This window comes from Psittacula echo (assembly GCF_963264785.1).
Source record: "Psittacula echo genome assembly, chromosome: 8".
Taxonomy (NCBI): domain Eukaryota; kingdom Metazoa; phylum Chordata; class Aves; order Psittaciformes; family Psittacidae; genus Psittacula; species Psittacula echo.
The window spans coordinates 23,516,720-23,541,124 of NC_137744.1; the positions used below are offsets into that span (position 1 = coordinate 23,516,720).

The 24,405-nt window shown below is 43.3% G+C and overlaps 1 protein-coding gene across 3 annotated transcripts; it reads right to left on the bottom strand.

The window, feature by feature from the left end:
* Positions 1-424: 424 nt before the first annotated feature.
* On the bottom strand, positions 425-22,954 carry WDR44 (WD repeat domain 44). Of its 3 annotated transcripts, XM_080624697.1 has the most exons (20): positions 22,786-22,954; positions 17,972-18,005; positions 14,837-14,911; positions 13,989-14,619; positions 13,034-13,164; positions 12,846-12,938; positions 11,806-11,942; positions 10,718-10,801; positions 10,339-10,445; positions 9,203-9,354; positions 7,960-8,098; positions 7,801-7,865; positions 7,370-7,483; positions 6,633-6,755; positions 6,168-6,359; positions 5,941-6,042; positions 4,375-4,490; positions 2,874-3,001; positions 2,070-2,201; positions 425-1,283 (listed from the first exon to the last, which is right to left on the bottom strand). In XM_080624697.1, exons 1-20 carry the CDS (start codon positions 22,860-22,862, stop codon positions 1,189-1,191), a joined length of 2,727 nt encoding a protein of 908 aa, XP_080480823.1. In that variant the 5' UTR covers positions 22,863-22,954; the 3' UTR covers positions 425-1,188. The 3 variants fall into 3 exon arrangements, 2 of the variants coding, with proteins under 2 accessions (XP_080480823.1, XP_080480824.1); XM_080624698.1 differs by lacking the exon at positions 425-1,283 and having other exon boundaries at positions 2,123-2,244; XR_013957523.1 differs by lacking the exons at positions 425-1,283; positions 4,375-4,490 and having other exon boundaries at positions 2,182-2,201.
* Positions 22,955-24,405: the final 1,451 nt, after the last annotated feature.

The following is a 24,405-nucleotide window of genomic DNA, read 5'->3' on the forward strand; positions in this document are numbered from 1 at the left end:
GAACCACATGGGAAGGAATCTTAATACACTTTGGAAGCCTCCTCCTCACACATCCAGTTGCAGTGCTCCATTCCCCATTGCTTCAGGAAAAAAACTGTCACTAAAGAAGTGCCAAGATCAGGAGAAGCAGAACTCAGGAGTTAACCAGTGCAGGCAAGGTCAATGATCTGAGGAACAGGTCAAAACCACTCACACAAAAGTAGGCAAATTTATGAATCAAATGGAAAAGAAGCAACAGTTTCCAAGTGTGTGACCAAGTTTAATGATACATCTGTTCTGAACCACTCAACCATCAATAACATTGCGTGGGTCCCGATGCCCAGAATGTTACTTCATTGGTGTTTTATATGAATATTTACAAAGACTTTCAAAATTCAGTGGCACAAAACAAACGAGAACAACTTAAAACTTTAAGCTACAATGCTTAAAAAATGTAAACAGTTTATTTTACATACTTGTAAAATAGAAGAATTTTCTAATGCAGCTCAATTTTACCTGGAAGGTGACTATATCCTGGTGCCCGTGAAGAAGGAATGAGAGAATTCTTTACACAAGTATTGTGCTCCAGTGTGCAAAAAATCAGAGATAAGAAAGGAACCCAAAGTCCACGACAATTAAAAGACAACAAAAAAAAGAGGTTTTCCACGTCCTGAAGTTGAGAGATTTATAAAAACATTTACACACGTTGCTCACCCATCACAAACTCCCAGAACTTAAACCTGGCAACAACAGCGACTACAGATTCAACATCCCATCCAATGGAATCTTGTGCAAACAGCAGATCAGAGCATTCCTTCAACCTTCCCTTCCCATCCCTGACATCTAGTGGCCACTGGCACCACTGGAATCCTTTTGATACCTGTTCAAATGAGTGCATGTAACCAAGACATGTGTTCCTGTGCAGAAATGCGTGCAGGCTCATAAGGCCAGTGCAGAACAACTGCTCATAGAACGTTTAGAGTCTGATGTTTGGCAGAACTATTCTTAGCCATTCCTCTCTATGCTAAAGCCCAGGTGTTATAGGCAGACACTGCTTTCCCAGGATCCAATATTTGAGTAGCCTTAAAAGAAAGATTTAAAAAGAACTCAGCCTGTAACACTATTATATTAGATACTCTGCTTTGCCCGCATTATTTCTGGGGATGAATCCCACAGTACCATAGCTTTGTGCTGTCAGTTGCAGAACAACTAAGATACATATTTCTTTTTGTTAATGAAGACTTTGATTGCTCCGGTGAAGTCGGCTGATAAAAGCACTTCTGTGTGATCTGTCTTCAAAGCTCCTTAAGGAAAGAGAATGAACTGTTAGTTCATCTAAGAAAGTGTATTAAAAGATCAAGCTCTCATTAGAAGCTAAGCTCTCGCTGTGACACCTTCCCTCCTTTATCACATTCCTGTTATCCATGCAATGCTTCAAGGAACATCTGCACCTCTTGGAAGGGGAACTTACGTTAGAGGGCTGGAGCCAGGCTGAGAGAGCTGGGCCAGTTCAGCCTGGAGAAGGCTCCTTAAGGGGAGACCTTAGAGCAGCTCCAGTACCTAAAGGGGCTCCAGGAAACCTGGAGAGAGGCTTTGGACAAGGGCCTGTAGGGACAGGACAAGGGAAAGGGCTTGAACCTGCCCGAGGGGAGACTGAGATGAGCTCTTAGGCAGAAGCTCTCCCCTGTGAGGGTGCTGAGGCGCTGGCACAGGGTGCCCAGAGAAGCTGTGGCTGCCCCATCCCTGGCAGTGTTCAAGGCCAGGTTGGACACAGGGGCTTGGAGCAAGCTGCTCTAGTGGAAGGTGTCCCTGCCCGTGGCAGGGGTTGGAACTGATGAGTTTTAAGGTCCCTTCCAATCCAAACCAGTCTGGGACTGTATGCTGGTAGAACTCAACTTCCTAGCAGCTCAAATGCAGAAAGAATCCTGAAGTACAGAGGACAACAGCTCTGCTCCTCACTTCACATTCTCTCAAGAATACAGCAGTTATCAAAATGTTTAACTGCTAAGGCAGGAATGTGGATCCATGCCACTGCAAGGACTTTACTCCTCATGCCATGGCATGAGGCAGAGCTCATCTCAAACACCTACCAGAGGGTATGGTGTCTGATGTTTCAGAATCTTCTCCCTTATTTTCAGCTTCTTGCTTCTCTGAAGTTTCCAGTGCCACCATCAAACCAGGATTGGGAGCAAAAATTGCCGATGTGACCACTGCATTGTGAGCTTCAGAAAGAAAACCCAACTTTGGTTACCTGGCTGCAAGGAACTGTTACACAAGAACAGCAGGCATCCATTTCAGTAACTATCCAAGGATTTCGGTGCTGGTGGCACCAGGTAAGCTCATCATTCAGAAACAGTCATTGGTTTATAAGCTTGGGGAGCTCAGAAGTTCCTCTAATTATTAACTGGTAATAAAAGCCCCAAATTAACTGGTAAGGGCTCTGAAACATGTTTAATACAAACACATCCCCAAAACTTGTGTGTGTGTGCAGATGAGTTGCTCCTTTTTTGCATTGTTTTTAGTCACTTTTCCCCATAAAGGACCTAAGGATCAATCTTTACACTTACACAAGCAAGCTCTGCCAGCACAGTGTTCTTACTACTCTTACTCAGTTTTGCTGGCAGAACCTGACTGAAGTTCTCTCGCTGAAAGTGGACATGTTCTTGGCTGCTCTGTCTCTTGCCACCCCAAGCATGCATTTGCAGTTTCTTGTGGGCAAGGTTTTCTGAGAGGCCACTTACTGAAACCCCACCCATTCCAATGCATCTTCCTGACAATCTGTTCAAACTAAATGAACAGCACTGCTGAGCAAATGGAAAGGAGAAGATAAGAAAACCTTCATTTTTGAAATCATATGAGCTTTGATAAAGCACAGATGAAAGATCGTTTCTTACCTTTAATGCCTTCCCAGAAGTCATTACGGTCTCTCCTTACAGACGTGAACTTGCTCAAGTCATGGTATGTACTCCAGATATAAACGTATTTATCTTCTGAACCACTCACAATGTAGGTAAAGTCATGGCTAAAGAGTCAAAGAAGGAAAACCATTACTTTTCTTAGCTGTTCAAGCACCCACTACAGCAGATCTCCAGATGATGTGCAGCTTTACAAGTGCAATCAGGCCAAGGTCCCCATTCAAACTGATGCTTTATTTTAGTGACTGCAACTCAAAAAAAGCTAAAAATATAAAAAACCACTTAAATGTGTGTGCATGCAAGTGCCTGAAGCTCTCCTGCTGGGAGGAAAGGGTAGTTCCCATGAAGAGCACACAGAAGCTGTTCTCCTGCAGCTTCTGGCATAGAAGAGCAACATGAAAATGGCATCATCTTGAAGAGCAATTTGTATCTGAGTCTGGAACCTGTGTGAGCACCAGTGTGCAACAGGAACTGCTAACAACAGTCACGGGCAAAAAAATCCACACAGGTGGAAGAAGAAAGACATTCAACAAGATTGTAACTAAATGACTGTATAAAACACATTGACAGAGACAGAACCACCCCTGCAAATCCACTTCGGATTTACCTACTGTGTGAGTATGCCCCATAGCTGAACTCTACCCCAACTGTGCTACAGCTGTCAGTAGAAACAACTTAATTTGGGAAGTTAATCTTGAGCAGGGGGCTGGACAAGATGACTTCCAGAGGTCCCATCCAACCTCAGCCATCCTGGGAAATGATGGGTCAGCCTTAAAGATGCTTTCAAAGGTCATCAAGATTAAACTTGGCATTATTCCTTAAGCACTGCTGCCCTCCTCTGTTCAAACAGTCAGGTCAAACAAACACCCAAGCATTTTTCCCCTTTGGTTTCTGCAAGGCTCAAAAAGGGAATAGAACATTCTTCTCCCTCTACTCCCCCTCTTTTACTACTCTAAACCCCAGTATTCCCATGGCAGTCACAGCAATGCACTCAAACTCAGGAAAGCATCTTAGGCTTGCATAGAAAAAGAGGAAAGAATTCCCACTCAGATCTGCAGGCTGTTTCCTGAGAGTCATGCTGAATGGGCAGTGACCAACGGCCTTGGGTAGCACTTGGGTGACCCACACATCTGCAGCAATACCTGACAAAACTAAGGAAATGAAACCTGTTTACCATGGAGGAAAGAAATGATGCAGTGTTCCAACCCCCTCAGTTCTAGGAGAGTTTCTGCATTTACAGCAGCAGTAATGGACATGCATTGTGCTGTCAACACAAAAGGACTCGATCCTTCACAGAAGCTTCCTGCTTGCAGGCAGCTTTGTCATTCCTGACCACAGCTTTCAGTCACCTTTGTACTCTGAGCCAAGTGACATTTCAGAGGCTCAGTTTCATACCAAGGTAAACAGATTAAACAAAAGCCTCTGTACTTCAGCCACAGCAATTCCCAAACCCAACAACTCCATTGTTATATTGTCTTACCTAAAGCTAGCTTTGATTTGGCTGCTGCTGTTGACATAACCTTTGTATTTCATAGACAAAGACAGATCTCTCAGGTCATACAATCTGATCCTGGAATCATTTGATGTCACTAGTATCTAGAAAAGAGATAAAATTTAGGAGTAGAAGCCATGGGCATGCCCAAGACTGAGTTCATTCAGAGTCGGAATTCAGGTCTTCTGAATCAAAGAAATGACACACACAAAGAACAGCCCCAAAGAAGCAGAAGGATTGGACAATGACAGTTTTCTCTCTCATTTTCTGTCAATGGACAGAACACAAGTTCGCTGTCAAGATGATCCTGCTTGGTCTGAACCAGAACAGCTGCTCTTTACTGAAGTAAAATGTGGGCCCAAAGAACAGCCATCATGTTCCACCATAATGCAGTAAAGCAGCTTTCTAGTGAGGCAAATTCCTGGCGAGTCGTGACCTATCATTAATGGAGCACAAAACAGAGGCCATTAGCTGCTACATACACAAACTGGGCTTTTCTTGGTCCATGCCAGCATGCTTCCTATTCATATGTTTCAGATCAGAAGCTTAAATGTACTTGTAAGGAACAGAGAAGTCTCTGAAAAGAGTTGTCAAAATGCATAAGGGCATTGAGCTGATGAGCCCTTTCATGGTACCTTAGAAGTAGAGCAGACTGTAGGTTAGCAGCGAGCCTCAAGATGCTGCTAGGAGAAGGGAATAGCAGAGTAGCAGTCAAATACTGAGCCCCACTTATCTGATCCTTTATGCAACAAAGTTGGAGCAAGTCTTGGAACACCATCACATTAGAGATCTTCCTGCTTGTTTTCAGAAGAGCTCGTGGTGAGCTGTGTTTTATTACACCATCTAACACACACCAACACACATCTGAGGCAAACCCAAAGGCACTACTGAGTTCTGAATCTTCTGCATGTTTTAGGGGTTCAGTGATTTCTCTGACATTGATCAGAGTAAATACAGGTGATAGCAGCTGGTGATCTGCTACTCTGATAGACCCAGCTGTTGATCCCACATCACCCCTGAAACTTTATATACAAGAGATAAACTCATAACCTAAAGCTGGAGAGTTTAACATTCAACAGCATGTTCTTTGTATGATGAGAATTGAAGCCTTTCACAAGACTTCAGTTTCGACTGAAGCTAAACAGAATGACTGATTCTGAAATACACTTGTTTGGATAACAGCTTCTGAGCTTTCAGCATCTTTTCAGCTTCTCTATGAAGTACACTCCCGAATGAGTATTAAATTTGAGAGGTTACTTATGCCAAAGAAATTTTCACTGAAAGCCATCTGTAAAGATTTTGTCACATTTACATTAATCAGAACGTAATGTTACTTAAAAAGAATATAATCTATTTTACCACTACTTAGTATTGTATTAACCTAAATCAGCAAAGAGTAGTGCTCATTTTAGTAGTGCTAAAAGACTTTAGTCTTTAGTAGTGTTAAAAGATTTAAGCCAGTGACTACAAGCAAGACTTAACACAAACTTCTTAAGCATTAAATATAAATACCAGGCCTCAGGACTGAGCTAAAGCTTCCCTGAAACTCAGTACCTTATTTTCTCCAGGCAATGGTTCAATGCCAGTAATTTTCCTTCCAACTCTGTTTCGGCCTCTGGTAGAGCGCACGTGTATTTGTGTATGGTACTTCAAGTGCTGAAAAGGTATTTGAAATAATTGTGAAAACAAGTTTTAAAATGCTTGTTTCTTGATATTTCAATAAGCATTTGAAATCTGTTGGTTATTTAACATTAAAAAATACAGTCTCCAAAAGGTTTTACCTCAGTGTCATAGAAGATGCATCTCCCATCATATGTGCCTATGACTGCATATTTGCCATTCTGACAGAAGTTGGCAGCTGTAATCAATTTTGTCTGCCCATCTACTTCATTCCATAATGCCACCTTCTTGTCAGGAATGTTCCAGAGCCGCAGCTTCCCATCCAATGAACCACTTAAGAAGTACCTGTCATCCTGAGAGGAGACACTACATTAATCTCTGCTTGCGCTTCAGGTATGCCTGCCTTCCTTAAAGCCTTCCCGCCTCATTGCCAAACAACTCTACAGAACCTCCCACATAGGAGCTCTCAGAGGAGTTGATTACAACGTTTAAGACTGAAAGGACAATATAAAAACTACTGGTAAATGGAGTTCCATTTCTTACAGCTGTTCTACAAGATTACACACACAGGGGGACAACTCTTATAAATTCTGCCTTTCGAGAAGAAAGAGGCCAATTGCACTTACCCTTGGATGGAATGCTATAGCAGTGACAAAGTCGATGTGCTGGAAACAGCAGAGACATTCTCTTCTTGATATGTGCCATAATCTGACAGTTTTGTCCATAGAAGAAGAAAGCAAGAAGTAATTCTGTGAAACAAGAGCATTCCATGGTTACTAACACAGATACAAGTAACAGGAAATACAGAAGCAATCTGATTGGTAAACCCTCACCAACTTCTCTCTTGCCATGAAATTCAACATTTTATCCTTTCAGATACAACATTACTGATCACTTTCCTTAGGATCCCTACACTGATGCTCACAGAAGATTTTCTGGAAGAATCTCAATGGAAATGAACACTTGGAAAGCAGTTAAAGTATTCAGAGAAGAAAAAGAACAACAGGCTTCAGAGAAGGGGTCAGAGTCTCTCCTGCCTAAGATCCTTCAGCCAAAGACCCAGAGTGTGTTCTTCAAATTACAACTGTATTCCAATGAGGAGAATTAAGTGAGCAAGTTTTATGTGAAACAGTTTGAAAGTTGAGCACAAGGCAATTCTCTAATTTTAAGATAATATATTCAGCAACTTTAGAACGTGTCCACTTTGACTATTTCAGGCAGCATACGTGTTGCCTCCACAAACCTTTCCTCTTAACTTCAGTGACTGTTTCATGTTGTTTAGCTGTATGGTTCCAATGGCAATTAATAAAGGAAAACAATAAAAACACAAAAGAGCTCCATAGTCTGTATTAACGTGCCTTACTTTAGACCAGGAAAGATCAAGAAGATCTGCTGTATGCCCTTTGTATTTGCAAAAAGGTCGCTGTCGAAATGGGGCATTTTTATCATCTGGGTCTTCATCAACTCCACTGCAAATCTATCAGAGGAATGGATAGAAACATTACAAAGTGTCAGCTGGAAAGTTAACAACAGGCAGTTACTGCTTACCAAAAGTACAGAGCCAGTAACAATTGAAGAACAATTCTTACGACTTTAAAATAACCCTGCACTAATAAACAACTCCAGTAAACTTCAACACAATGGGCTGTGAAACATCTTGAAATTGATTGAAGGTGTCTATCGATAAGACAGTTTGTCTCTGCCTCAGAAAGACAAGCCAAGAACTCTTTAATGTGTTTGGATAAACCAACAGTGAAGATTTGGCTTTACAGAACACATATGTAATGCACATACCCCTGCATCGTTATCAGACTTGGAAGAATTCAGACTCTCTTGAGATGGAGAGGGAGAGACACGGCCTAGAACACAGGCAGAAAAAACATGATCAACTTTAAGTTCCCAAAAACCTACTATTTCTAGAGGTTTAGAGCTCCAGGGATGCATGAAACATACCTTCTGTATTGTACTTCATCCGCATGTTGTTGAAATAGTCAAAAGCATTCTTTAAAACCCATATTCTTACTACGTTGTCCTGTCCTGCAGATGCAAGTAATCGACCACAGTGAGAAAACTTCATTGTCCAGACAGCACCCTGTCAAAACAGAGGGGGCATTAACCTAAAGTGCCATACCAAAAAGCCTTTCTAGAACACTTGACAAGATTTAAGACATATACAAGATACTACAAGTAAAATAAATTGTAGATGAAGACACTGGAAAGTGGTTGTTAAGGCTGGTGGACTGTGCAAAAAGAGTTTGAAAGAAACATCCCCAGGGCAGATGACCACAGTGTTCTACATTAAATCCAGCACAGTGGGTGACAGTCAGCCAGGGCTCCAAGTGACTTACAACCTGCTGTTTGCTTGGTAGAACTGGCAAGTATTTGTGGCTGCACTTGAAGTTAGCACAAGCTGTGCTAACACTATTTTTCTAAGTAGAATTGTGCTTGGTTACATCAATTCTGGCACACAAAATGAGCATTACATCTATTTGTTAAATTCAGAACTGGCACAAGGATTTTGCAAGGGCTGTGAGGAAAACAATTCTTCCATTGCGAGTCTGAAGAGTCAGCAGTCGACAGAGCACAGTACCACACAAGTAGTATTCCATTTCTTCCTGTTATAATGGAGAGCTGTTAGGCATCAATCCACCAACATAGGGTCCTTTTGGGATATTTCTGATGAATTTTCTAGGTTAAGTAGTCAAATACTGGCATGACAGAAACCAACACAGATAGGTTACCAATAGGACTGGAAACTTCAATTGTGGGCGACAAGCTTGAAAGCTCTGGTCACCAACCTGGCTGCTGTCACTGTCCTCAGCATAACACCTGGAGCTGGTGGACTGTTTCAGTTGGTGCCAGACAGTTGGTAGTGGAACATAGCTTATTTCAACCTAAATTTGGAATTGACGGAACCAAAACCGCTAAGTATCACTCATATCAAAACTCTTCAAGGAAAAGCTCTGGAGAATCCCCGAATCCTGAGTATCTACAGATTCTTTTTTTCCCTGAAAATGTGATCAAACCAGCCAAAATTTAATCTCTTGCCAGAATATTATTTTCCAGAATGAAACTGCTCATCAAGAACAAAAAAACCTGACAGTCATTTCTGGAGGTCATCAAGTAGATGGAAACTAAAAGTTGAATCTCAGGGTCAAGAGATTCAGTAAAACCCCAGATGAAATTTGAGACCTACCATGTGCTCCCCGCTGAGATCCTGAACAACTTTAATCTGTTCAAAATCATAAGGTCCCTTGAAGCCATGTGCTGCTTTGAACTTAACAGGTCTTGTATACGGCATCCCTTCATCATCACTGGAAGAGGGATCATCTTGATCTGTATGGAAGACTAAGAGAAACACAAATTCAGCAGCAAATACACATTTTATCTCCTGGTAAGCATTTGCCAATACTTTTTGGTAGCAGATTAGTCTTGAATTAGCAAATTTTCCCAAGCAATTTTAAGCTCTTAAAGCAAAACAAGAGTACTGTTGTGTCAAGGTCTAAAAATACATCTACGCTGATTTGACGTTGCAGTGAATCCAGACACGGAACACTCAAAGTAAGAGCTGCTATCCACTTTTGTTCTGCCCCTTTCTTTGCACCCCTCTGGCATTCAGCAGATGCTGCACTAAGTGATTTCTGTCAGTTTAATGTGTGCTGAAAATGACTGTATTGCTTTCTTCTGACTGAAGAGGCTGAAATGGCCTGGTCACCTGCCCACAAAGCATAAGAATTACAAAAGAGCTGGGGCAAACAGCCAGCAGCAATGCAAGATGCTGAAGTGCAGCAGTTCTACGGCACTCTATGGCACTTAGCTCAGGCAGTGGTTAGCTTGGCTTACTGCAGTACTAGAAGTCTATCTGAAGGAAACATTGATGAAACAAGAGGAGAATTCAGTTGTAGTTGGGAAATCTAACAGCAGCTCAAGCTATATGAGAACTCTAACGGTGGCACTGGTTGTCAAAACAAATCTGATTTTATTGAAGTAACGAAGACAACCAACACTTCTACCTCTGCTGCAAAAACTTCCCCCCAAAAAATTACATTTTGATATCCAGGCAGATTTCTAACAGCACAAGAAAAATGAGAGCATTCAACTGGTTTAACTGAAAAGGTCTCTCAACTATTACTTTACAAGAATCATTTCTTGTAATCTGCTGGTCTCAAAATCCCTAAGCTACAAGCTTTAACTCTAAAAAGCCAAATCAACAACTGTACAGTGGTAGAATAAGCAGTCCCTCAGCCAGCTTTGAGTCCTAGAAGCCCTCAGATAAAGAGATTATCCTATTAAAAATACATATGTCTATACAAAAGAATCAGTGTCACTTACCTTCATCTCGAACACTCTTCACTTTATTGACAGCACGTTCGCCGTACTCCTCAGCAAGGTGTTTTGCTCGCTTTACAGACTTGCCAAGGAACTTCTTCAGCTGGGTCCTTAAAAAGCAAAGGCACTTTTTCAACACAACACTGGCAAATTCTCTATTATGAATCAATAGTTTGGATTTGAAATGCAGTATTATCTCGTTCCATTACTGCTTCTCAAAACAAGCAGGTAACCTTCAGTTCAACTGCAGAGCAACGGGCTTATGTAAATTCGGGTATCACTTGTATTTAAAAGGTAACTTGTTCACAGGTCAGAAGGGGAGCTTCAGCTTGGAAAAACAAAGCCTGCCTTTTCTTTGTAGGGACACGAAACAGCATCTTACGTTTTCTGTTTTAACCTCCCGCCATCGGAGTCAGTTTGCTGGGTCTGCATTTTGTCTTCGTCATCAGACTGTGCTGCATCGTTACTAGGAAACACAGAAGTGATTGTTTAATATGAAATCAGAATGAATCCGAAGTGAATGAAACATCAGTAAAGTAGGATCTGCATTTTTGGATCCATTCTTTCATGCAACACACTGGAAAAACATGGAGGTGATGTGAATCAATAAAGCAGATCTTACAATTCTTAGGCATCCTGATACTAAAACTGTACTCACTCTCCAGAGGCCAAAGATATATTAGCCCCTTCCACAGGTTGCAAACTTCAGCTTTCTGTGATGCTTTGAAAGCTAAGAGCAAATTACATTACGGTACTAGGAACTGGTAACATGTCACCATGTTCTCAAGCTTTGCTTTCCTTAGATCAAATACATTAATAGTGGTTCATTCTGAACAGAAGTTCGTACACAGAAGAGCACAGCTCTACACAAGTGAGCTGTTCAGTGATAATTCAGCAATGCAAAACCCCTAAAGATTGTCTGATGTATAAATTCACATAAATCCAGGCCTTTGAAATCAACATCTAGACTGCCACGATTCCCTGATCATTAAGAAACTGTATTTTTCTATCAAAGTTAAAAAAAAGACTCAGGTTTAAACATTGGAAGGGCTAAAGCTCTGTTGAGAACAGGGAATACTCAAAGCAGCCAGCTATACCGATGACAACAGATCTTCAGAGGACCAAAGTCTACTAATTTAAACACTGAAAAAGCTACAGGAGGTGACAGCACAAACATGTAGTGCTTGGATATAAGCTGTGTTTAATTCAGTAGAGAAATGACAACATGCAGCACATCAGGTGCTAACTGCAATTCAGTTGCATTCTCAGACACATTTGGCTGTCAAGTGTCAGCAATACCTTCAAATTTCAGTTAAAAGAATTTAATAAACAGCCTACTTCAGAGAGAGCTGGGAGTTAGCACTCGAATTAGAGAGATGGATCAGGACTTTGGCACAAGAGCAGCCTCCACATATGCAAAAACTCTGACAGCAACAGTATCAAAGAGGTGAAAGCTACCATCATTCATACCTGACATATTCTTTAGTTCTCCTCATGATATGCAAAGTTAGAGGATTGATGCCTGTTGGCAACTTCTCTTCTGCCAAACTCAGGGGTATTTCTTCACCTGTATCAAGGTTTTTTATCATTACACTTGCTAGAATTTCCTATGGAAAAGAAAATATGAAATCAAGATGACCTGGTTAGACTCAGGAATCATCTGACCTTAAAAATGAGTTATCCTAATGGGAACTTCTGTAGCTCCCTGTATAGTTATTTTACAAGGACTAAGTTAGAAGAGCTTTAGTGTGTTAGCACCAACATTAGCAATCACTATACACAGATGAACAATTACGTATCACCACAAGCTTCAATTCCATAAATCAGAATCACCTACAGAGACATCAGCCACTGCCTGACACCTTCCATGCTAATGTCAAACATTATGTAATTACAAGAGGTTGAACTATTTTCCTTTCAGACATTCTAACAGCTGAAGTTTTGATTCAGTCAAAGACAACCTTTACCTGCAGAGAAACAGCATTTAGACCTAACTAGTATTACACAAAGGAAAAGGGGTTTTTGGACCATCTCATGAATATATGTATCTGTTTTGAAATAGTTAAAGCAGCTATACACAGATAAACACAAAACTGGCAGCAGCCTGATAACTTCATCAGATTAATGGAATTTATTAACTGAAGAAACTGGTTTTTAACATTGGGAAAATCATTCTTCTATTGCTGACTTCTTCCCCTTTTAGATAAGTGACAAAATGCCAAGTCTGTTGTGTTCCCTCTCACTGACAGCTTGTAACCTGTTTGCACAGCAACAAACACAAACTCAGAGCATTTCAGATCTATTACAGCTCACACTTCCAAACACTACTACCACCTATGACTCAGGGCCCACAAAGTGGACAAAGCCAGCAGGCCAGCACTCCTGTGTGCATCCCTGGTCAAAGAATGCAGTGGTTGAGAGCATAGTGATGTGAGACTACTCCAATTCATTCAACAGACTGGAAAAACAAGCATAAGAATGTACCATACACAGACCACATGCATTAGTACCTCATCTGTGAGCTCTCTTCCAGAATTAGACCTGGGTCTTTGTGGTCCAAGTACTTCATTTGCTGTTTGACCGTCAGCTGCTTTCCCATTTTCCTGAAGTTTTGCAGACATAGAACAGGTTATCTCTGTTGTAACACTACAGTAATAGTCAATGTTACAGTTCTCGAACTGAGAACCATTTCCAATACCTGTGCAGTGACTATTTTATCTCCACTAGTTGCACTTGCCAGGTCCAAAGAAGGCTGAGAATCTTTGGGCACTCCCTCTGCCGCTGTACTTGGAGTTAGAAGATCACCAGCTGAGAAGTGCTCTCGAGAAACTGAAAAGAAAAATCACATTAGAGACAAGAGCATAACAATGCCACAGGCTACAGTGTCAGAGTCCTAACAACACCCTTACACCCCTGAAGACCCTTGCTGACAAGTGTGACTTAATTTTAAACATCAAATGCCACCAAATCTGCTTTATCAATTACGTGCCTCATCCATAGGTGGAGGCACAGGCATGATTTCATGCCTAGTTCTCTGAAGTTTCATTAACTTCTTATTTTTTTAAAGGTAATTTACTTTAACTAACCCACGACTACTCATTTTTGCTACATCCTGACTTGTGTTTCTATGCAGCTGAAGATTGAACATGTTTTACTTGGAGTACTTTAACTTGTCAGAGGGGAGACTGAGATGAGCTCTTAGGCAGAAGCTCTTCCCTGTGAGGGTGCTGAGGCGCTGGCCCAGGGTGCCCAGAGAAGCTGTGGCTGCCCCATCCCTGGCAGTGTTCAAGGCCAGGTTGGACACAGAGGCTTGGAGCAAGCTGCTCTAGTGGAAGGGGTCCCTGCCCGTGGCTGGGGTTGGAACTGGAGGAGCTTTAAGGTCTCTCCCAACTCAAAACATACTGATTCCATGATTCTATAATTAGCTACCTTGGTAGGAAGTGTTAGTTTACCAGGGTCTATGAATTAGGAACAGTTGGAATGCAAAAGGGTATTTCTCCACTGTAAGAAGCTAAGACTGTGGAAGAATTATTTTTTTCCCTGTCATTTACATATCAACTAAACTAAAATCACAAGATCGAATGATTCTTCACTCAAAACACAAAAATAGTAACCATGCAGATAACGAAACCCATCTGAAATAGAACACTTGCCTTCTAAGCCAGGTTTTTGCACTTCAAAATCCAGCTCACTCTTCTTCTTCCGTGGTGGTGGGGCTGGCCGGGCAGGTGGGGGTGGCCTCGGGGGGGGGATGTTTGTTGGAGGTGGAGGCCGTGCTGGGACAGGCTTCTTTGTGCTGGCAACTATGTCAGGCTCTACAGTGAGCTGCCGTGGGGGCTTTGCTGGAGGAATTTCTTCTGTTGTAGAAAGGTCTTTGGTCGATAAATCTGAAACCACTTGTTCTAAAGTACTGGTCTCTTTCTTGTCTGTTAAATCCTCATTTTTGGGTGCTTCTTTCTGTGCTTCAGTTTCATCCATTTTACGGTCAGTTGCATTTGTTACTTTTGTTAGTTTAGCAGTTTCCTGTTTCTCAGAAGCAAACAAAGGCTTCCCAGACTCCAACTCAGTGTCCTTGCACACACTCTGATATACCAGTTCTCCAGGGTCTTCTTGTAATGGTATTTTAGTAGCTAATACTTCTGGAATATTATTAATGATACCTGCTCCAGAAATCCAAGCATTTGCATCTGAAGTTGGACCAGTTAGATCTTTTCCTCTAGGATCTAAAGAATCATCATCTAGTTGTTGTGCCTTCTGGCTTTCTTTTATAATACTGTCGATAATCTAAAGAAACAAACCCAAAGCATTCCACTGTTAAACAGCAGCCACCTCTAGCACGGACTCACCAGTCAGTTTGGTTTTTACCCTTCAGATGAACATTCTTACTAACATTAAGGACAAATTCTGATTATGTAAATATCAAGATGAAGACTGATTATTCAATTATTTAATATTTCTAGTGTGATGCTGGAAGCATAAAGCATCAACATTAAACACTCACCTCTTTTGAATCATCTTGTTTCATTTCTTGGACAAAGGTTTCATTTCCAGTTTTGTGTATCTTGCTGTCCACATCCTATGGGAAAAAGACATAAGATGATGGTAGTTCTTCAGTAAGACCCAACAAAAATACAGCTACAACACATTAAATAGCATAAAGGACAAGACTTCAGCTCCATTTGCACACATTGTACTGTCACAGATGTTTGAACTGCAATATACAGTCCAGGTGAGGAGTATGTCACATCCCCACGCACAGAAAGCCTGCACACTACTAAACAAAAGAGCAGTTCGAAAGGTTTCAACCTCAACTAAACTCAAATTGAAGGTAGCACGATGCTTACAGAAACATATACATTCCATGACCTGCAACAAGGAAAGTCTGTATTAAAATATTTCTTTCTCTATCAGCTTGTGGAAAGGATGCAGGAACTGTGTTATCACCACATGTAACAGAAACCTTGTTAGAAATCTCCAGGTTAAGTCAGGCAGATCTATCAAGGGGTCACAGGTACGCTTTTGAGGCTCTGACATGGAATCTTAATGTTCCACAATTATCCCTAGTGCACACTGTCTATTTTAGTCACCATTTTTATGCAGATCCTTCCAACATCTGAATAAACTGCACTAGAACAAATGAAATGACTGACTTTAAGCAAAACCCAACAACATTGATGAAAAACTGCATGAAAATTCAAACCTGACTATACTGTTGATTCTTTATAATCAACACTCCTAGGATATCATAGTACTGCTGTAAAGTCAGCTTCAAGTTGAAGAAGTGTAGTTTCAAGATGTACAAACAACATCAACACTTTGGCACATCCTACCAAATGAAGAATTAATGAAAACAATTTGGTAAAGGTGGCTTTGTGTGCCAAAATAATGTAGGAAATACCCTTTTAATAGTTCTAAGTCTTGTTTAATTTAAACAAACCAACCCTACAAACCCCATAGTTAAGATACGCAGCCCTAGGAATCAGGAATGTTAGAGTTGGGTTACAATTTGGGCACGTCAAGCATCTCAAAACAGAGACAACTCAGAAATGTGTCTAGTCACATTTTGACTATATCCAAGAATGGAGACTGCACATGATCTCTGAGGAACTTGTTCCACTCTTTGACCATCCTGCACAGGCTATTTGGAGACTGCAGCTGCAGATAAAAGCCTGTATTTGTCCCACAAAAGAAAAAACTACTCACAACTGACTCAGAATTAAGTTACCGAGCTGGAAACATTAAACAAAAACCAAACATCTCAACTCACATCTTAAGGCCAGGTTGGACGGGGCTTGGAGCAAGCTGCCCCTGCCCGTGGCAGGGGTTTGGAACCGGATAGGCTTTAAGCTCCCTTCCAACCCAAACCAGGCTGTGATTCTATGATGAGCTGACTCCCTGAGTTGAGATATAGAACTGCTGTTCTACTCCTCCTTCCTGTCTACAGACCCAGAACTCTGCTGCTGAAGTCAGCAGTCCTCAAGTGTTAAAGCCCCCAAAAGTTGGCTGTTATCATCATTTTTGTTAGGCTGTTAATTTAATCCTGCTTCTACAGCTTTGGATATGTACAAGATACCTCATCTCCATAGTAAACAGGTATTTTAAAACAGGTATTTTAAAAGACTTCCCCATATTCTCCTGGACTACAAACAAGATACAGAGTGACTGCCTAGGACAGAGAGCTAAGAGATTTCTCCTTAGATTCTTCTTAGACACTCACCTAATCAAAGAGAATCTTGATACCATACTAACCTATAATGTTTGGAGAAAACCATAGAGCTCTTACAGACATCCATCCTGGAGTTCTGACCTCAAGAAACAGCATTATCATGCAGAGAGCTATGGTAATAGTTCTTCCTCTCTCTCCACTCCCCCTTCTCCTTCCATACAGTTTCTCTAATCTAAATGCAAGTTCTCTTTTGCTTTAGCACTAAAATCTCCCTTCGGAGGTGTGAGGACTCAAACCCTTTAGTGCAATCAGTGCCTACAGAGGCCATTATATTAATTTCTAATTCTGTTGACACAAACCTCACACACCTCTTAAACTTTGGACTGGGGAAATATTTCTTGCTCATTCCAAGACAAACGATATCATTAGTCACACATTCACTGAACTGATATTGTACCAAGCAGAGAAGCAACTCCTTTTTCCACCTTTAGAAACTCAGCTTGGAAGAAGTGACTTAAAAAGACACTTAAAAAAACCCCAACCCCCCTACAAGCAACATACAGAACTCCATAGCTAATAACTCAGTGAAGACATTAAAGTTAGTTTTGAAATTCACGGATTGCACCGAATTTAGTCAGAATGATAGGGCACTATTTTGTGAAAGGCCTTCACATGTTGTACTTAATCACTGAAGGGACATTAAGCAGAACACGAAATACGGGCTAAGTCTCTGTTCCATATGAGATACCATAAGATACTGCAAAAAGATTCTTGATTCAGAGCAGTGCTGCTGACAAACCAGAAACACCCTTTTGACCAGGATTTCCCAACCCTTTAAGGATGGAATGTCAAGCCTTCTTTACTCTACGACAATGTGTTGCACAGCATCACCTTTGTCCTTTCTGAGCCCAGGAAACGAATGGTTGCTGTACAAGGTTCCAACTCCTCACCTATTAGATGTGGGCCAGCCTCAGCTGCACTGTCACCATGCACAGATACAGCATACCACGTACCTGTGTGGGACGTGGCAGCGCTGTCTCATTAAGTTAAATATAGTGTTTTATCTTCACATAACTTTGAGGGGAGGCTTTGGAAGTACAAACCCTAAGCTTTTTCTTATTTTGAAGACAGAAGAGAGCAAAGTCAAGTATTTCATATAAATAACCAACATTTAAGTGCTGCTTACTACTCACAAACCACTTGAAAGAGTGCAGTCTAGTAACTGAGTCAATTCAATTGCACTTATACATTCCAGAATAAAATTAGCTTCAAGACATGTTAACATACCCTAAATAAAGGTAAAGTTCAAGGAACTTCAAGAGACATAAGCACAACAATTGCTACCTACAACAAGTAAAGCCTGTAATTTCCATCTGCAGATGTTAGGTCTCCCATAGCACATCTACTTCAGGTAGAAACAGTCAGCACTGGGTTTAGCAACAAGCATATGATTGATTTTAAGAAACTCACCTTTACTACATGGGATCCAACTTTTGATGGTGACCTGTTAGAAAGAGAATACAAGACTTAGGTAGAGTGCAAAGAAAAAAGATTTCTGGACAGCAAGCTTCATCTTAAACAGTCTGAAATACAGTCTTGCTCTACAACAAGTGTTGACTTGATACTTCAAACAAGCAACAAAGGGTAAGTTTCTCATACCACTCCTTTACTCAAGAAGAGTTGAATACCCAGCTGTGTCTACAACACATAGATCCACAGCTTCCACAGTCCCTGGAAGTTTCCCAGCAGAATCTTCTACAAATCCTGTTTCCATCACCCTTTCCTAATAAACTGATGGTATTCCAAGTACATGTTTAAAAACAGAGTTTAAAACTGGCATGTAAAGGGAGCACAGGGTAGACATCAAAGAAACCAAAACCCCCAGAAATCAGAAGTATCAATGCCCTAGTGGCTTGTAAACCAAGTGCCTGAGCCCTGATCTGCACAGTCAACACTATCACAGCCATTCTGACCTTCAGACTCATGCAAGTGTAAGGTATTGCTTCTAATCACGACATTCAGAATAAACATCAGTATTTACATAATAACAGGAGGGAACTGGTTTTTCACTACTTCCCAAAATACATCCTGGGAAACAGGGAATATGCAGTTGCATCCACTCACACACAAGCCCTCGTGTCACTAATTACATGAAAGAACAAGGTGTCCTAAGGGAACAGTATCAAATAATTACTGCTCCTCAGGTCACTGCTCTCTCTAAGCAGTGAACAGTCAACTCTCCCTGTATCCTGAACTTATATTTTCCATGAGATCTGCAGAATTCTACAAGATATTCAAATACTGAGTCACACTGACTGCAGGGCCTTACATAGAGAGAAGTTGAAAGGTTGGGCCACAAGATGTTTTGAGGTTCCTTCCACACCAGGCTGCTCCAGTGACAGAGGTGACAGAGCTCGCAGGCGTAGAACATAACAGTGCTGGGAGCTCGGTATTGCACACATACACCTCTGATGCTAAGGTGAAGCTTTATCACTGAAGCTTTTGAAGGAGTGCAAAACTGCTACAAGTGTTTGGCAGTAACAGCACCTTCAGATCAGTTCATAACAAAGCCAGTAAGTTTAGTGTTTTGCTGAGACTATTTGAGCTCTGTGTTTATAAGCCCCAGCGCTCCCTTATTCATGAGGATCTGCTGCTTCTGTGCTCTTCGTTTAGCAAGACAGATACAGAACAAGTTTTGTAACTGCAGCCTCTTGTAACTGAACTTCCCTCTGGAATGGTCTTGCCTTCCTGAAGTTACCAGCTTTCTCCGGTCCTGTTTTACTTTAAGGCCACTGGTTTTACAGATGCAGTATCTCAACTGCTTGCATTTCAAAAAAGAATATAGATGCTGGCAAAAGTGTCTGAAAATAATTGTATGAAGGTCAATCAAACCTTGATTTTGCTTTAAAAGATCTGTAGCTTTCCAGGGTTATCAGGCAGAACATGGAGACTGACAAATGCCACAGAAAATATAAGGCAAAAACTCAATTTTGTTGCCTAGTATTACTGTTTAGTTAATAGTGGAATTTAGAAGTTGATAACCATAGAGCTTGTAAACCACATTCACACGGAATACTTCTCACTTCAGTTTTCTTACACAACACCACTGTAACAGCAGTTTAAACACAGGATGGGCTCAAGGTTATCTCCAAATATTAAACAAAACTCAAAGTAAAATCCCATTTCACCTGCACAAACACAACCTGGTGCCTTGTGAAGCTCAAGCCAAATAAACCCATTAAGAACTTTTTCTAACTATTGTTTATTTATTCAGCTGTCCAATTCATCCTCACCCTCCCCAGACTCTAGGAAGCTGCCATTCCCACTATCAGGTAGCTCCAGCCCAGCGCCTATTTGAACCAAGCTTCACATTTTCAACTATCATATGTCAAATAAACCATTCAGCCCTACAAAACCTCCCCCCAGTGACAGGAATGCCTTGGTCAGACCCAGGACCACACTGCCGCCTCTCCCAGGAGATGCACACTGTTACTGTACTACAGGAAGGAGATGTGAGGTGTACACAGAGCAGCAGCACACTGCACAGCACACACAGGTTAAGCCACCAGGCCAGAAAGGGCATTTCCTGCAGTCCCTCCACCTGCACATGATGCATTCTCTCTATAAGCTGTGACTGGCCTGGAAGCTACAATTACTCTTGCTGCAGCTCCCTGTGGCAGCCCACACCTTCCAAACCACAAGGATTCACTACTGCAACGCCCTGTTCAGGCTGTCCTTGGGAAGCTAACTCAGAAACACGTCTGCAGTGCTGCAAATCCCTACAGCAGTATCACCAACACTTCACACTCCATCAGTCGGCTGCCAAGATCAGTTTTGCATGTTGCCTGAAACACGCACAGAAAAAAAAGTTGTACTAAGCATGTCCCATGTGCCAACAGGGCACAACTTAACACCATCAAGCTTCCTACAGAGAGGAAAACTAGATTCTTCAGGAAAAGCATGGAAGCAGCTTCAAACAGACAGGACTACTGAAGTCAGAATTCAAGGACTGCGACGAAGGTACTAGAGGATATTTCTCATGATCTACATCATATCTCAAATCCAGTGCCTTTTCAGTAGAATTGCACGTAAAAGGTAAGATCTACCATAGAAGTGCAGCATACAGGCCTAGCCAGAAGGGACATTGTGGTCTCCCAATATGTGGTTTAAACACACTTCACCTCATGGATCCAGGAGAGCTACCTCAGTCCACTACCACCTGCAAGAAACATTTTGTAATGAGTTCGGTGATGTTTGCTGCTTAATTCTTAGAGAACACCAGTTATGTCTGCACTTGAGCATGCACATATGGTGCTTTTCTTGAGAGAGGGGCTTAAGCATCAGCACCTATTGATTACAGTGGGAATTGGGAGCTTACATCCAACTTGCAAACTCCACTCCTGCACAGCAGGAGACAACAAAACAAATCAACAACAAACAAATCAGCAGGTTACACAAACAGCTGAATTTATCAGCACTTATTAAACTTCCCCACATGCAACTCAGGGTGTGGGGAAGCTACAGATTCCACATTTTTAACGAGGGCAAACGTATCCACAACACTTTGTGAAACTGGCTATAGTATATGCTGCCAAAAAGGATTCCCAAGGGGTTTTGCTGATGATCATCAGAACACAAGGAAATGCCTCCAGCTGCAGATGGCAATATGAACTTGTTTTCAGTTGCTCTTTCTCCCATGAGAATGTTTTGACTTGATTTGTGGGGCCCAACTCAACATCACTGCAAGTGCCTAGGTCTCAAAAGGACAACTGACAACCCTGCTTCTGAGAAGCACCTAACGTAGATGTGAAATTAGCTCTGAAGAAATCTCAAAGCTTATTTAAGAGAAAATACTCTCCACATTGTCAGCACAGATTCAAGAGCAGACTAAATTCCAGATTCAGTACCTGCACTGCAAACTAACCCCTCTGAGATCACCCTGTTACCTGACTCAGGCTGACAGAACTCTGTTAACTGGAGTCAATGATGTATTCTCAGAGGTTATGGAAGAGCAATAGAGAAGTTAAAGGCATCTTTCACTTTAATTTCTAGTGAGTGACTCCTTATTACCAAGTTCCGCTCAGGTACATGTGGCGGAGACCTGCAAAGTCAGGACATGAGCAGCTAGGACATGCAGCTGGGCCACACTGAATGCCTGGTTCCCCCTTCTTGCCAGACAAATCCATCAGCCTTCTCCCGTCCCCATCCTGCCAGGTTCCAGCTGTTCAACCTGTTGGATAGCTTTTGTTGTTCCTAGTTTTCAGCTCTTTTCAATGACTTTGAGTTAAAGCTACTCATAGGAGAGTTTCCTGACTGCCAGTGCCAGGCGAGCAGCAGGAGCAGAACCTCACTCCAGCACGAGCACTGTTAATGTGCTCACCGCATCTTGCAGAGCCATACTCTGGGATGTGCTTTTCACCAGGCTACGTAAAAACCTAAGCTCAGAAAAGCTTTTGTACAGGATGTGTAGGTGAGAAGGAAAGATCCAGGCTTTCTTTTGTTCTAGGCATCCAGTGACCACTGACAGATTAAAACAAGCTCTTATTCAATTATTAAAGCTTCGAAAGGATAGAGCCCACAATCCATATCTTATTGCTTTCTGGACAAGCTACATGAAACCTTACCCGACAAGGTCAAGCAATGGATTGGTTTGGTCCAGACAACATAAAAACAGAACTGATACAAGCCAGAACCTTCTCAGCACAAAGCCAGACAGAGATATGTACAATTTGAAAGGAGGGAGCGCATTTGGCCGACATCAACAGGGTTGTGATACCGAAAACCTGAGGTAACCGCTGCTCGAACTATGCACAGAACCATACCCCGCACAAACAGCAGCAGCATCAGATCAACACCATGAAAACCGAGGGAGCACGCTAGGAGCAGTTCCACACACAGCTGCAGCCTGTTGCTGGAGAAGCTCACGCCCTCTCCTTTTTCCCTCAGAAAACTTGTTATTCTGGGGTATTTACGGGTCACCTCCGCTCGCCTTAACCCCAAACGCAGCCTGCTCGAGGATGCGATCTCCCTCATAGCCAGAGTCCCTCCCCAGCACACCCAGACCCGCTCCGTCTCTCCGCATCCCCGCTCCCACACATCCCGCCCGCCCCAGGCCGCTGCCAGCGCGCTCCGGGCCGCGGAGCCCGGCGGAGGGGACGCGGGGCCGGGTAGGAGGGATCAGAACCCCATTCCCTCCCCACAGGACGCGGCGATGGGGGAGATGCGGCGGGGGCCGCGGTCCCTCCGGGCCGCGCTGGGGCCGGGGCAGCAGCGGTAGCACTCACGGTGCGGGGGGCGCGGCGGGCGGGTGCACGTCCTCGGGCGCGTCGTAGAACTCCTCGGTGTCACTGTCGGACGCCATGGCGGGCGCGGGGCGGCCGCCGCCTCGGCGGGCACGACGGGCGGGGCGCGCGCGGGGGCCGCGCGGGTCTCGCGAGAGCGGCCCCAGGCCCCTCCCCGTGCCGGGCGGAAGTGAGAGGGGAACGGGAGGGGCACGGCTCGTGACGTCCCGGCGCGGGGCGGCAACCGGGGACTCCGCGGGCAGAGGCGGAAGTGGAGACGAGCGGGACACAGCGCCCCCTGCGGCCCAGTGCCCCCGGTGCGGCCCGGTGCGGAGATGGGCATCGCTGGGGAATGGCTTTAACCTGCCCGAGGGGGGGACAGAGATGAGCTCTTAGGCAGAAGCTCTTCCCTGTGAGGGTGCTGAGGCGCTGGCCCAGGGTGCCCAGAGAAGCTGTGGCTGCCCCATCCCTGGCAGTGTTCAAGGCCAGGTTGGACACAGGGGCTTGGAGCAAGCTGCTCCAGTGGAAGGTGTCCCTGCCTGTGGCAGGGGTTGGAGCTGGAGGAGCTTTAAGCTCCCTTCAACACAAACCGTTCTGTGGTGATCTCGATGATGTGATTGTGACTGGGCTGCTAAATCCTCAGACTCCCTCCCAAAATTGCCCCGGGGCCAATTGTCCCAAAAGCGGAACCCATGTGCGGAAGAAGAGGAGATCATAGGTCAAACCCCTGCTGAATGGCAGGCTCTTTGGCACGGGGGATAGTGCAGTCGCCAGGATTTTCTAACATAAAATCATACACAATTCAATTACTTGAATTACTTTCTGGCTTCTACAACTTGCTCAAGGGTCACAGGGGTGAGCACAGGCTGGACACTGAAGGTTTTCTGGTCTCCTGCCACTGCCAGGCTGACTTCTGGCATAAAGGGTTGTGTCTGCACAAGTGCTGCTGCTCTTCTAGCTCGGAGGAGTCCCTGTCTCTTGTTTCCCAGCTCATTTCCTTGCGCTACTGATGTTGGCAGACAGTTCCCACTGAATCCTAACACACTGCAGGGAGATACAGGGTAGATTTGCAGCCTCTGCAGAATATCACCAGTGTCCTGACTCATCCGGTCACCCAGGGACATGAGGTTCTAAAGCAAGGTTATTATTTACCATTGTATTAAAACAAATAAGGGCAAGAAGTGTGTTTAGAGAGAGGTTGGGGCTGGTTCCCTCCTGCAGCACAGCCCGCGGCTGATCTGTGTGCCCTCTGGGCTCAAGGAGAGGCAAGGGGGAGAAGTACCGGTCCCAGGGCTCCCATGGGGAGGGGAGGGTCAAAGTCATGCTCAAAACGTGACTGAACAAGGTCTGCTGCATCGCATCCCAGGCCTTGGGTGCTCACCTGTGTAAAACTTTGCTCCCCTGAGAGTTTGGTGAGAGTAGGAGAGACAGAGATGATCAGAGGTGACAGCTATGTGGAGCCGTGATGTGGCTTGGGAATAGCATCAATGGTCAGATAAAAGGGGGGTGATCCCCTCTGATCTGAAGTCCTGAGGACCAAGCCATTGCTGGTGTAAGAGGAGCAGGAGAACAGGAAAAGCCACATACCTCGAGCATCACGCAGCAACACCTATCTTTGCCAAC